The sequence below is a fragment of the Ceratotherium simum genome, chromosome 9 (genome assembly GCF_057802395.1).
Source record: "Ceratotherium simum simum isolate JZ-2026a chromosome 9, ASM5780239v1, whole genome shotgun sequence".
Taxonomy (NCBI): Eukaryota; Metazoa; Chordata; class Mammalia; order Perissodactyla; family Rhinocerotidae; genus Ceratotherium; species Ceratotherium simum.
The window spans coordinates 31110869-31126591 of record NC_141908.1 but is presented as its reverse complement, the minus strand read 5'-3'; the positions used below and the strand labels follow the sequence as shown (position 1 = coordinate 31126591).

General features: G+C 40.5%; 1 protein-coding gene across 1 annotated transcript in view; it reads right to left on the bottom strand.

Moving 5' to 3' along the window:
* The window catches only part of EPC2 (enhancer of polycomb 2), a 125913-nt gene extending 113286 nt beyond the window's left edge, over positions 1–12627 (bottom strand). Inside the window, exon 1 of the mRNA XM_004423844.3 lies at positions 12210–12627. Within this exon, the coding sequence (XP_004423901.1) occupies positions 12210–12362 (153 nt within the window). The 5' untranslated portion in view covers positions 12363–12627. The remainder of the gene's footprint in view (positions 1–12209) is intronic.
* Between the last annotated feature and the right edge of the window lie 3096 nt (positions 12628–15723).

Sequence of the window (15723 nt, the reverse complement as noted above, 5' to 3'; positions counted from 1 at the left end):
ACATACGTAAAACAAAGTTACATATTGATTGGCTGATGAAAATACTGTGACCAGAGGCTCATAGGAACCTAACCCTGTAATTCCTCTAGGAGCAACGGTTCAGTATTCACTAATTCAATGTTCACGGCAACTTTATAGAACATAACTACTGCAAAAAAAGAAAACTGTTTACTAGTCAGTGTGTGTGTGTGCACCAAGGTGCACTTTATTTCAGTTAACATACATGCACAACAAGTTACAGTCAAAAAAGTTTGAAAGCCAATGTACTGGAGCACTAGAAAAGAAATCCTGAAAGGAGTGGTAAAATGGCAAGGCACACAGGCAGGGATCGTGGGCACACATGCTCATACCTTTTTTCTACCTATAATCGGAATCACTCATAAATTTTGATTTGGTTGGTAAATCTAGGGTAAAGCCTATACATGTACTTTATAAAAGCATCCCAGATATTCTGATGTATGGTCAAAATGAGAACTACTATTCTCTCTCCTAAACGGGTGGTTCTCAAAGTGGGGTCGCTGGATAAGCAGCATCAGGATCACCTGGGAACGTCTTAGAAATGCAAATTCCAGGGCTGGCCCAGTGGCAGCATAGTGGCTAAGTTCACATGCTCCACTTCAGTGGCCCAGGGTTCACAGGTTTGAATCCCGGGCATGGACCTATACACCGCTCATTAAGCCATGCTGTGGCAGCATCCCACATATGAAATAGAGGAAGACTGGCATGGATGTTAGCTCAGGGCCAATCTTCCTCACAAAAAAAAAAAGCAAATTCCGGGGCTCCCTTTCAGACTTACTCAATCTTACACTCTGGGAATGGAGCCCAGTAATCAGTGTTTTAACAAGCCCTCCAGGGGATTCTGATGCATGCCAAAGTTTGAAAATCACTGACCTAAATCTTTTGTATTTCTTTTGGAGGCATTTTGAAAGCTCTGATGAATTCTGCTAAGATGGCTGAACTATTTCAAATAAAGCTGAAGGGTAACTGCTACTGACCCAAGCACCTATAATGTATACACAATCTTCTTCCAAGTACTTTCTTTATGGAAAGTGGTCCCTGTGCTTTAAGCTAAAATAAGTAAAATCTGTATTATACAAGTACATATTATTTATACAATAATCAAGCAGCACTGTTTCTTTAGGCCATCCTCCATAACAGAAAGTTTCTCTTCCTCAGAATTCTTTAAACAGGCACTGTTCTTAACACAAGTTTGCTTGTCCTAAAAGGTGAATCTACACTAGACCACAAAAATTCTTTCAACCCTCTAACTCTCCTGGACATCACTCACTTCCTAATATGAAAGCAAGGACATGCATCTAAAAAAACTCATGGCATTCTGGTATATGGAAATAATTTGAAAACTAATTTGTAAAAATGAATTCAATAGTATATTATATTCACTTAGCTATTACATGAATTCATATATACTCTTGTTCAAACCATGTCCCTCACGACACAAATTCCCACAACATTATCTTCTACATGACACATTAAACATCATATGGAGTTATCTGTGTACAACTCTTTTCAACGGGACTATAAGCTGCCTGAAGACAGGTACCACATCTTATCCCATTTTTTTGTGTCTAAAGTATACAGCAGTCAATGCTCATTCAGTCAGCAAATATTTAGTGAGCAGCTACCACATGTCATTCACTGTACCATATGATGGAGGATACAAAAGTAATACAGACACATCGCTGTGTTCATGGAGCTATTTACTAAATGAATAAACATCACAACTACAGTGAAAGTTTGAGAGAGCACAATCTGTATGAAAGATCCAGCTTACCAACGTGATACCTGAAATAAGACAGGTTTCTTCAAAAGTGTACCCTATTATTGCTCTTCTGACCCAACTTGCTATTTAAGGCCATAAATAATTGTTAGAGAAAATACACTGACAAGCCACTTAATCAATAGTTAATCTGACTTTAATATATTTTATACATAGGAACATAAACAAAAGTCCTATGTACAATGCAAGGCTTAATGACAACCAAATTCCCATATGAGAATAACAGGTTAAGGTTTGAAAGCCAAACTCCAAACAATCCAACAGAAAGCTACCATTTGCCAATTCTTCAGAGATTTTAAAGGGAAGAAATTTAAAATCAAAATTGCCTAACTTTATGATTCTAGATTAAGAGACTAACTCTAAGGTCACATATTACTCACTTATAAAAAGAATACAAGAAGTATTTTCTCACTTCACCAAGTAAAAAGCATTTCTTTAGAAATTTTCTAGGATACACACACACACACATACACATGCATGCACACCTGATGCTAACAATAGCTGCCCCGTAGAGTGCCTGGGGATGTGGGGAAGGAAGGACACGTACTTATGTATATCATTTTGTGCTACTAAATTTTTATCTTTAATTCATATGGGTCTATTATTTTTCAGTTAGAAAAAACTAGAAAATGTCTTAAACGTGAAAATAATACAATTTTGTTTATAATAGCATCTCCTTTACAGTGATGGGAATAAAATCTGCAGCCTGACTATATATTTTGGACACAGGAATGGGATTGCCATTTGGGCCGTGGAAATTCTTCTGAGGGGTTTTGAACCTCAGGTCATAGATCCCCAAAACATTCATAGAAAGAACTGAGGTTCCATGAACATGGGTGAGAAAATAATCATTCTTTTAATTTCATTAACTTCTAACAAATTTGACATTTCCTTCAATTACTAACATAGGCAACAGTCCACAGTAGTACTAACATTTGTGACTAGCAATACAACAGAAATCACAGATCTTTTCATTGTCATATTACAGTGATTGCACATATCAAAATACTGTTTATACTCACCACTACTTCAAATTTAAGATAATTAGACCCAACTCTAGATCTTGTTACTAATCTGTCAATAAAGTGTGTCAATTACAAATTTTTTAATATTTTGATAACTATATTTCAATATATTGGTTTATGGACTTTCATTTTACGCATTTAAAACATCATTCTGAGGAGCTTCACCAGACTGCCAAGGGAATCCAAGTCACAAAAAGGTTAAGCAGCACTGAATAACAGTTCTCAAATCAGGTGCAATAGCCCCCATTTGGAAATTGAGGAGAAAACATTTTGGGGTTATCCCAGTTGAAATGCTACACGAAATCAGTGGACAGGAGATCGACGTAATAAACTTCGTGGTCTGCCTGTGACAGTCCCACACCACCAACTATGAACTGAATACCAAAAACATCCCAACTGAGAAACATCTCAAGGATCAAATAAAGGACAAGATTACCCTCTTCACCATGCTTTCCCAAGGTTCCAAACTTAAGTGTTCATCCCAGAGCTCCCTGGTATATTAGAACATCTCTTTTCATTCGCTTCTCTAGTGTACACCACCCATTGAACAGATTTTCATCACTATATTTTCCCCCATGACCAACTAATCCATCTAATCTTAAAAAAATCATTTCTAAAAAACAAATACAATATTTAACTATCAATTATTCAAAACTCAATTATTATTCTGAGGATTAGCTGAAGATTTAGTTCTCTTGGCTGCTGATCTTCAAAGTCTTTAATTTTTTAAATCAATTTGATTGTTAACTGTTTTGCCAGGAAACAGAGATGGAAAGAGGACAATACACATACCAATTTGCTAATGTTTGACAACTGTAAAAACATCTTTAATTGGCAGGTGAAAAAATGTGAAACTGTACCGCAGAATAATGTATGGAGATATAAGGAAATGGTGCTAAGGAGAATCTGGAAGTGACTGCCATCTTCCTCCAGTATTAATCCCAGAAGGGATAGACCTGCTTGACGGAGTACATAAATTTGAAGTTCTTTTCCATTTAAGTGTAGACAAGGCAAAAATCAAGAATCAGTTTTAAGATACAATCAAATAATCATGATGGACCTCCTGCTATCTACTCTGGTCTTCTTCACGGTTTATTCCTACCTATCAGCCTTTCCTCCTCATGTTGTCCCCCATGCATCCATTACGATTTTCTACTTCAACTCTACTTAAAATGAAATGAAGATGCAGAGCTGTATGTTTAGAAATACAATCAAACTCAGTCCCAGTGGCTAGGATCATGGTCAATGCCTGTATCACAAACTTTCTATCACTTGAGTGCCTGGGTGGCTATCTAGCCTGTACTGAAGAAAATAAAGACATAACACCTTCCTTAAGGCATTTGGACTGACTGGGAAAATGAGTCAATTCTCTCACGTGCACTCTCCCTCTCTCATACATACATCCATATACATACACACACACACACCCCCCTCAAGCGAGAAACATGAAATGTTAGAAACCTAAAACAAACTCAAGTGGTATGAACTAAAAGTATACAAAAATTCAGAACATTTAAAGTAAAGAGTAAGAGTAGTAAAGATAGTGAAAGAAAACTTCATGAAAGCAAGGGAACTGATTATATCCAAAACATACACAGTGGATTGCTCTATTGATCTTGAGGAAAAATTAGCACCAGATAGTGGATAAACAAATCTGATCCTCATAAAAAAAGAACTCTAGACCAAACTGACAGCAATGTAATACTGTTCGAGTTAAACCTCATGTATTAGCAGCTTCCTAATCTTTACTCTCTCATTTGTTAGTTCTTTTCATGTGATTAACATTCTGGACAATATGCCCAGTAGGCAGACATGTGGATTCACAGATGCAAGAAATTTTTAGAGCCAAAGGTATTTGAAAGGTCACTCAGTCCAATTCTACTTCACAAATGAAGAAACTAAGGGCCAGGAAGGTTAAATAATTTCTTTGAGGTCACACAAAATTCATCTCTTATTACTTTGAAAATTAATAAGTGTGAAGAGTTTGCTTTCTTTAAAAGGATTTTGGAGACTTCTTTTATAGTCCTTAATCCAAGTTTCACTTAAAAATGTAATACAAAATATTGTAATCTCATTAAAACATCTTACAAAGTTAGGGTTTGTAAAAACACACTAAGTATACAAATTCACCTTGGGTCAAACCACAGATTAAAACAATTTAACAATTTAATTTCATAACTTTTGATCGTGATGTTATATACCCATCAGCAGCAGATCTCTCAGGGCAGCTCCCTGGCTAAAGGCCTGTGCTCTGCAGGGTAGCCCTTACTAGCATATTTACTATCGTCCCCTGTTCTCTGACTGGCAGACATAGAGGAAGGTAGATACTGGATGCGAGACAAACCAATAACACCCTCTCTCTCAGAAATCTGGAATTTGAACTGAAAGAAATATAAAAACGATGATAATAATACTTAATATTTATTATTAGATTACTGCACGCCACGAACTGTTCCAAGCACACTACAATTCATCCTCCAAACAACCCCAGAAGATTTTGCAGATGAAATTAATCTACCCAAGGACTCAAACCGATATAGCCTGGCTCCAGAACACATGCACTTAACCACTATCCTACGCGACTTCTCAAAAGACTGGGAATTGTTGGAGCTGAGTGATAGTAACATCACTTGCTGCTGAAGGGCCCACAGCTGCTCTGGTTCCTGGCCTTCCAAGTATTGACTGTTGAACCCTCCCTTGGTGTCCGTGAGACAACTCCCAGGAACCCTAAAGGAACTCGATTTGGTTTCTGGTACTTGAAACCAACCTAATGATCCCACTTACCAACAATATTTTTAGGCCTCCTTTTTAGAGAACTGATACAGATGAAATCTAATAGTACACCACAGATAAATCATTCCTTCAATTCTTTTTTAAAAAGGAAATGTGTTTACAAAAGGGATTCACCACAAACTTTCTTTCATAATATCATTCCCCAAGGCAGAAACTTTTAATGACTCCTCCATGCCTATGGAATAATAAATGACAGAACAGGAGAGATGTAATGAACCTTAGATATCATCTAGTTCTCAACCCACTCATTTTACAGAAGAAGCAGTACAGCGGTGAAGATCAGAGCCCTGGAGTCAATCACTCATAGGGCCTGAGTTCAAATCCTGACTCCACCATGTTCTAGTCTAGGCAGGAGTGACACTGGGTAAGTTAATTTCTAAAGCCTGTTTCTTCTTCTGTAAAAGAGATAATAGCACCTACACATCCTACCATTATAATGAGCTCTAAACTAATGAGTTTAACAAAGTGTCTGGCATATGCTAACACGTGCACTAACACAATAAATGGTAGCTGTCATGGTAGTGACGAACAACCTGAGGCTCAGAGAAGGTAGGGAACTTTCCCAGATCATATGGCCACTTAAGAAGAAAATCAAAACCAGAAACAGACCTCAGATTCACACCTCAGTGCTTTCCTCTACACCATCCTACAAACTCCTAGGCCTAACATTCAAAACTATCTATAATCTGGTATAATTCTAATCTTTTTTCAACCTATCTCCACCCCAACTTTTATTCATTCATTCACCAAATATTTACTGAGTGCCTTCTATGTTCTAAATAGTTTCTAGTGCTGAGATATAGCAGGGAACAACGGAAGAGAAAGAAAAGAAATAAAAGCCATCAGCATGTCTCAAAAAAAGGAGAAAGAGCCAAGAGAATGCTATGTGCTCAAAAATGACAATGTCACCCTCCTACATTTCTATCAGCAGGGGAAGGATAGATAAAAAAACATGTAACATGGGGAACCTTCCTTTAGTCTACTTAACATCCATAGAACTTGCTTTAAATATTCCTGCACTCACGTATTTGCTTCAACATATTCCATACAACCAAATCTGCAAGCCCATACTGTTACATCTCTCCAAGAAGCCTTCTCTATACATGCCCATAAGAGTTTTCTTACTTGTCTTAACAATGACATTTAACTGTTTCTAATGCTCTTTTAATGTCTGTCAGGTTGACTTAACCTGGTAGTTTTTCATAACTTTCCAGATATGTTTTTGACCTTACTGACTCATTTAAGTTCCCTGAAGTCAAGATCTGTATCATATTCTTCTTTTAATCCTAACAACACTTCAGCATACAGCCTTACACATACTCTTGATACACAGATCCCTTTAAATAGTTTCCCAATATCTTATATAGATAACACCTGGCTCTTAGATAATATCTGGCTGGTATTTGCTTTTGTTGAAAGAATAAATGCTTAATGTTTTCACACTATTTACAAAGTTGTATTTGAACACCTCTATTATGAAACATGAAATATATTAGTGCCAAAAATAACTTTAAAAAGGTTGAAAGACAATATATTTTGACCCTCTCATTCAAAATATCACTTAAAATATTAAGATAATGACAAAAATTAGGCAACAATCATATGAGGGGAGAAATGGCAATTCAAATCAGTCATAGTCTTTTTCTTTAAAAATAAGCAGAATCACATGCTTCATGTAGACTTTGGTTCATTCTGGTATGAAGAGATATCTTACTCAAATCTATTTACATTTATGAGAGAGAAGTAATTAATACAAGATAAAGACTAATGTTGCAGCCATACCCATGTGTAAAAAAATTCTATATTTAAAGAGGCCCCTGACTCAAGAGGAAAAAAATGATTTAGTATTTAGGTATACAGAGTACCAGAGTAAGGAACCAAAAAGAATTCCCAGAAGAATAATTTACCAAATTCCACTAATGAATTACACACACACACAGCTAGTGTTTCACAAAAACATAGCTCTTGGTATAGTAAAAGCAAAAGAAGCTCATTCAACACTCAACAAACATTTACCAAGCATCTATTATATGCCAGGCACAGTTCCGGGCACTTGGAATACATTCATGAGTAAAACACACGAAGATCCTTGCCCTTACAGAGATTACATTCTAGCAGGAGAAAATCTATATAATAAAATAGGATAGTTTCCCACAAATTTCTTACATGCTTAAGATAACGTAAACACTTAGATAAACATAATAGTGCCAATACAAAGAGAAGCAAAGTTAACAGACTGCTAAGAAAAAAAACACAGAAAATCTGAAAAGCCAAGAGCAAAAGTCAGCAATTAAGTGATGAAAAACTATACTTCTTAATAATATTCCAATCAAATCAATATCTTTTGAAGTTTCCAAAATTATAAAAAGTAAAAAATATTTACAAAAACTATAATGAACTTTATAGTTCAAAAGATAATTCAGGGTTCTGTAAAACGTCAGTATGAAGCACAGAGGTTATGAGAATGGGCTTTTGTGACATTAAAAGCAAGGGTTTGAATTCTAGGCCTGTCAGTTATTAGCAGTGAGACCCTCCAGTTTCTTCATTTATAAAACAGGAACTATAATACCTCATAGGGCTGTTACAAGAATATTAAATGAAAAGCAAAAACTAGAGAAAACAAATATCCAACAACAGATGGATGGATAAAGACATTCTGGTATATCAATTCATTGTAATACTATTCAGTAATAAAATGGAATGGACTGATACATGCAACAAGGATGAATCTTTAATGCCTTATGCTGAGCAAAAGCAGCCAGACACAAAAAATATGTATGATTCCATTTATATGAAATCCTAGAAAAGGCAAAACTAACCTACAGTGAGAGAAAGCAAATCAGTGGTTGCTAAGAACTATCAGTGGAGAGGGACTGACCTGCAAAGTAACACAAGAGAACTTTTTGGGCGTTTGAATTGCGGCTGTGTTTCCATGGATGCATGCATTTGTCAAATCTCATCGAACTCTGTGATTTAAATGGGTATGTTTTATTGCATGTAAATTATATCTCAAAGAAGTTGGATTTTAAAAAGAATTAAATGAGGGCCGGCCCCGTGGCTTAGCGGTTAAGTGTGTGCGCTCCGCTGCTGGCAGCCCGGGTTCGGATCCTGGGCGCGCACTGACGCATGCTTCTCCGGCCATGCTGAGGCCGCGTCCCACATACAGCAACTAGAAGGATGTGCAACTATGACATACAACTATCTACTGGGGCTTTGGGGGAAAAAATAAATAAATAAATAAAATTATTAAAAAAAAAGGATTAAATGAAATAATATAGGTAAAGTGCCTAGCACCTGGGGCGTAAGAAGTATTCAAAAAAAATGGTAAATATTATTAAAAACATCAACTACCAATACACAACACTCATGGGAAGGTGGCAGAATCACTGATCACCTGATCTTTCTGGTTTAGATTCTAAATCAACATTAGTTTACAGTATCTGACCTAGACTAAGTGGCATCAGGAGCACTACCGAGACCAAGTTATGGGGAAGATGCCAACTGGCAGAACTGAGGCTAAAGACAATGAAAATAAGGAAAGGGAATAAAAGAAGAAAAGATGCCTGCATGTTCAAAAGGAAAGAGAGAGCTAAAAGAATGATATGGTCAGCAATGATAGAGTGCTACCAATGCCAAAGAACACCTAGATTACCTCATCTAGGCATTGTCAGAACGTAACTCAAACCTGAGTCAACAACAGTATAAACAAAGACTAATGATAGTCCAATGGCTACACAGAGACAGTCCTTAATTTTATGGGGGGGGGGGGAGTGGGAAGGGGGCAGTGGACCAATGAAGGTGTTAAAGCCATGTCAAAGGATTCTGCCAACCAAGCAGGAAAGGGGTCATATTGTGGACAGTTTAGAAATACTGAGCAACAATTATAACTCCATAAACGAAGGGTTTTGTTGTTGTTTTTACAAGTCTATGTTTACAAAAAAAAAATACTTAGAAAGGGGGCCAACCCGGTGGCATAGTGGTTAAGTTCACACGCTCTGCATCGGCGGCCTGGGGTTCCCGGGTTCGGATCCCTGGCGTGGACCTAGGCACCACTTATCAAGCCATGCTGTGGCGGCGTCCCATATTAAGTAGAGGAAGATGGGCATGGATGTTAGCCCAGGGTCAACTTTCCTCAGCAAAAAAAAAAGAGGATTGGCAACAGATGTTAGCTTAGGGCTAATCTTCCTCAAAAAAAAAAAAAAAAACTTATAAAGGTAACTAGTTAGAACATGTTGATAATGGAAATTAAACTGAAATACAACTCTAGTGAAACACAAAACATTTCTGAAATTTATGATATTTTACTGCTGCTTAGAACTGTTTATCAAAGCAAAACATTTTTCTTTAAATGAGCAAATAATTCTGCTTAATAACAGAAGTTCTGTAATTATGACTGGGAGAATTGAATTGGCTGTCACTCACGAAAGCACAAGTCTTCTGACTTACATGTTAATTTAAAAAAGAAAAAGAAAAAACTAACACCCTAATTGGACATTCTGGGAAGCAAAAGACTTATAAATCTTAACTGTCAGGAATTCTTTAGTTTTGTTTTGATTTTAAGAACCTCCACTTGAACATTAAAGAGGCAGACAGGACAAAAAGTCAGAAGTCCTAGGTTTCAATTCTAGTTCTACCAGAATCTGGACTTCTTCCTAAAATTGAGCAGTTGAAGCAGGCTACTTAAAATAATCCAACTTTAGCACTCATGCTCTAGATTGAAAATCACAAGTTTTACTGAAAAAGTCAATAGTACAAAATTGTGATGAGGTTAAGCATTTATTTTTAATACATCACTAAAAAAAAACTAAACTGCAAATTTTCTTCCTAAATTCAGATAAAATATCAAGATCTACGTGACAAACTAAGGACCTAAAGCAATAATTAAGTATAACTAATCATTGTTTGCAAAACCTAATACATCGTCCAGGGGCTAACTGTTCATTCTAGAACAAGTTTCTTGATTCAAATTCTTCCCAAAACAAAATAATAGGATCCAAGTAATTACATATATTATTGATACTTTAAGACTCATAAGCCACTTTTCTTTTGGGGTCGAAACCCAGAAAATAACTAACAGAAATTTAACATTTTGGAATCCAAACCGGTGGTTTTTAAAGTTTAATTCAATTAATTCTTGTACATACTACAACTTTCTTAATTACCTTTCCCATGGAAAAATGAGCTAAGTTAGAAATAATTTTTACTTAAAAAACAAAAAGAATTCTCACGAAGTACTTAGCTCTAAACCTTAAGGATAAACGTTGAGTTTTCATCTTATTTATTTAAAAAAAGTTGAATGTTGAATATTCATCCTGATACTACCGCCATATTCATTTTCTACTGAAAGTGCAAAACATTCAAGCAATCAAACACTAAAGAGAAATGTGATTAAATCACAGCAGAGATTAGTAATAACAGGGTAATACAATGAGGTCAGAACTCGAGCAGCCAATCAGAGGCATAAAAGCATTTCCTGCAATATTAACAGTTAAAAGAGAAAACCAATCACAGAAACCTCGAGCTTTCTTTTGACAGTCACAGAAGCAAGAGAACCAATCCACGCACACCCGGGGTTGACAATAAGGCGGGACCGCAGGTTCATTGAAGAAATTCTGGAGGGTGCAGTTACTATGAACTTCGCACGCAAGTAACACCACTCCAGAGTCATAAACACTGTCATGCCAGATGAAATCCAACCGTATGCAAAATTTAACCAATCAGGGAGGAAAAAAGCAACATTTTTGCCAAAAAGCGCTGTACTATTAAAAATGCAACTGTCAATTTACATGCACTAGATCTTCAACTTCTAAAAGACCCCCCCCCCCCTCCGATGACAATCACCGGAGACGCGACACCGGGATAGCGCAGCGCCGGCAGCTCGTTGCTGAGCATCCCCGCTTCCTTCTTAACGCTGCGCACTGAGCTGGCGCATCCCGGTGAGGCAGGCAGAGCCGTCCCGCTCGGGGCCGCGGAGCCGGCCGGTCAGCAGCTCTCTAACGCTACATGCCGCTGGACAGTCGCGGCCCCCGCCTCCCCCGCCGCAGTGCTGCACCGCCTCTCCCCGCTGCACCACCGCGGGCCAGGGAGCGAGGATTACCTTGCTAGGAGAAAGATGACGGGTGTTTTGAAAGCGCTTTACTTTCCATAAGTCATTTCAAAGAGAACCCAGTGCAAAACTAAATTTTAAGTGAGGGGAAAAAAAAAATCTTCCCTAATCAAAAGATCCCTCGCCCATTAATCAACCCCGCGCCGAATGAGGGGAAAAAAAAAAGGTAAACAGAGGCCATACGCCAAGTGCGGCCAGAACATCCCCTGCGCCATTCCCGGCCGCCGCTTACGGCAAGGCCCCCTTACGGCAGCGTAAGCAGCGCTGCGAGCTAATCACAACACTGGGACGCAACAACATGGCGGCCGCGGGCGGGCGCTGCGCCGGCCGAGAGGGTTTACGCTACTCCGCCGGCGTAGAGTCCCATGCGTTGGAGCGGCAGCGGCGCCCTCCAGCGAGCGTAAAGCGCTCTGTGAATGGCGAGGCCCGACTGACAAAAGGGAGGGGGGAGGAGGGAAGGGGGGGTAATAAACACTCGAGTCCCTACCGATTCCTCCTCCTTCTCCATCCCGGTGGGCATCTGGGGCACGGCCCGGTTGATGGAGACGCAGTCGTTGAGATCAGGCATGTCCTTGCCGCGGTAGATAGGCAGCGGTTTGGCGGCGTCCAGCGCCCGCGCTCGGAAGGAGAGTTTACTCATTGTCTCCCCGCCTTACAGGAACAGCCCGGGCGGCGGCGGCGGGGCGGGCGGGGAGGGGGGGAGGACTCCCGCCGCCTCCTCCACCTCCTTCCTCAGTGCAGCGCGGCCGGCCCGCTCCTCCTCCTCCTCCTCACTGCCCCCGGCCACAGCATGGGCGCCCACCCCGCCCGAAAACAGCCCCCCGCCGCCCGCGGCCGCTTCCACACACTAGATCCGCCGCTCGCCCGCCCGATCCGCTCCCTGCGCCATGGCCAACATGGCGGACATTACCACAGCGGCGGCGAGCGATCCCGGCAGCCCGCGCGAGAGCGCGCCCCCGCCGCGGGGACGCGCCTCGCCCTCGCCCTCCCTCCCTCCCTCCTTCCTCTCCCTTCCCCTCCCTCGCCTGCCCACCCACTCTCTCCGCGGCGCGGCCGGCCCGCGGGAGCGTGCTCAGCCTCCGGCCGCTCTGGGCAGAAGGGGGCGGCGGCCGCGGCGGCTTTCCGCTCGCCGGCCGGCGCTCTCGCCGTGTGGCAGGTGCCAGGTGCGCAAGTTAACCCGCGCCCCCGAGCGTGCGCCTCTGTCTCCGCGGCCGCGACAGCCCTCTCGCTGGGCGCCCGGGAGGAAGGCGCCGAGCAGCGCGTGTGTGCAGAAGTGTGTGAGCGGGAAAGGGAGACGTCAACCAGGGCCGCAGTAGCCGCCACCGAGCCTGCACTTATAAAGCGCTTATCTCCAAGGCGCCGCGAGCGTCGGCTAATTCGCATCCTCCAATTTGCGCGTCCCCGGGACGTGCGGAAGGTCCATGCCGTCTGCCCACTCAGAGGGGCGCAGACCTGCCGCGTCTCGCCCGCCCCGAAAACGCGCACTCAGAGCCAGCCCTCTTTCCCGCACCCCCTCTTCACTACCTAACCGAAAGAGCTCTCCAAGGTAAGGCATCCTCGCCTTCGCGGGGAGGATGCTAATGGCAGCAGTGAGGGTTCATGTTTGAGGCTGCCAGACGCAACAAGTGCCCTTGAACCTGTCCCCCAAACTTCATAGAGTTATTTAGTGGATGGTGGATACTGACTTCAAAAATATTAGCCTTCCTAAGAGTTAAACTTATAAAATTTAACCAAGGCAGCACACATTTCCAAAGTGGCAGATGTGCGTAAAACATTGAGTGCCGTGGAAGACTCAAAGAAGTTTGAGATCAAGTTCCTGCCTTCATGGAGCGTTCACGTTATTGGGATGACAGGACGGTTGGAAAGATGGATAGTAGTAAGAGATGTAAATAGTTGAAGAACAAGGCAACTGGAAAGATAAATGATAGCAGAAGTAAGTACTTGAAGAAAACTATACAAGAAAGATGACACAGGCACTAGAACATGATTAATTACCAAATGAGTTGTACTGGCAATAATTGCCAGGAAAGTTCAGAGAAAGGAGGCGTTACTTTAGCCTGAGCTGGTTAGAGAAAGTTCTAAAGAGAAGGGAAAATCAAGTTGACTCAAATAAGTACCAGGTATTGTTGACATCAACCTCATTTAACCAAGTTTCTTGGTTAGTCTTTAAGCATTACAGTTTTCCTACAAAATCCCTGGAAGAGTGTAACTCATATTACCATTTTCTAATAATTGATTAATGTTCTGCCCAGCTCTGAGAAAAGTAGATGGTTTCTGAAGTCCAGAAGTCAAAAAAATTGATTCCTGTAGTCATTTCTGTATGACATCAAAACTCTCTTCCTCCATTACCTCCTCTTTCTCATCCACGTCTTCCCTTCTCCCTTTTTCCTCCTCTTCCTCCTCCCTTTTCTCTCCACCTCCCGCTTTGAAGGCAAAATGATGAATATGGACTTCATGGCAGTGTCTAAATAGTCTAACTGTTTGGCCCAGCAAGACTTCCAGCATTGTTTAGCCGGGCTTGAGTGTTTTCCATCCACTTTGTTGTTGGAAACAATGGAGATGCTGTGACTCACTTCTTGTAAGCAATACCTTCCTCAAGCTTATAGGCATGTCCTGCTCTGAGTGATACCCTCTGGAGCAGTTCCAGTTCTCTGCAAGGGAGAACAAGATGTTGTTGGGAAGGGGTCAGCACTGGATTCAAGCCTGAAAGGGAGGAGGTGTGGGGAAGCGATGTTTGAAGAAATGAGTCATCCAGGGCTTTTATTTGAGTGCCCAGCACTTCTCAGGCTCAAAAGGTATAGCTTTCTTCTGTTCCCTGTATTTATTGTTACTCTCTCTCAAGAAAGGAACTATTGAGTATTGAAAATATACCAGTCTCTATAGTGGTACTTTATATATATTATCTCAATTAATTGCAGTCCACTTAATTCTCATTATAACCCTATGAGGAAATATTATAATTTTACTAATAAGGAAACTAAGGCTCAGATAATTTGCCAAGTTTCAACACTAATAACTCACAGAACTGGGTTCAAATCCAGGTCTAGCCTGACTCCAAAACTCTTGTTTTCTCCACATTGCCAAGCTGCTATCCAAGCTCTTCGGTTTATTGACCATTCAACATTCTAAAGTTGCTGATCCAAATTACTGAGACTTTTTAACCAATAGCCAATAGAGTGCATAACCCAGAGCCTAGAGATGCGATAGCCTCAAGGAGGGCAGGAACTACATCTGCTCCCTTATTCACTGTATCCCTAGTTCTGTGCCTCACACATAGCAGGCACCTAATATATATCTGTTGACTGATATTCCCTAGAGAAATTCAGTGACACTGACCCCATTCCACTCCAGCTTGGAGTTCACCTACCTTATTGGCCTGTCACCTGACTTAGCCATTGCTGCCAATACTCGCTCTTATCATGGCCTACATTTCTCTCCAGCTTCCTACCTTTGGGCATAGGAATTTTAGAACCAATTAAAGCAATTCAAAGAAATTTTTTTGAAACCTGAAATTCTATTAGAGGAACAGGTTTTAACTAGAGTAGTTGTTGTTTTGTTGTTCTTTTTCTTTGACCATGTAACAGATTTCTTCCCCAAATCTCCACTTTCCTCTTGCCCTGTAGGTAATGATTATAGCTGGGAATAAAACAGTTTGAGGCAAATAACACAATACGCTTTTTAAGTGAGACACAGCCTGTGTTTTCTTGGCTTCCGATTCAGTGCCCAAACCAGAATGCCTCTGTTTCACATTTGGAAAGTAGCTTTTATTTGTATACAAATATTATTTTTCATAAAGTTTATTTCTAATCTATTTGTTGAATACCCATATACTTGTTTGTGCTAAAAACAGAAAATATCTTTTTAACTTTTGAAGTAGATCCTGTTATAAAATATCTTTATCAAAACCTGTTTCAAATGATTGTGCAGCCTAATAGCCTATTTTAATTTCCACATACAATGCACTGAGTACAGTCATTCCCAAATCTGTCCACTTCAAATAT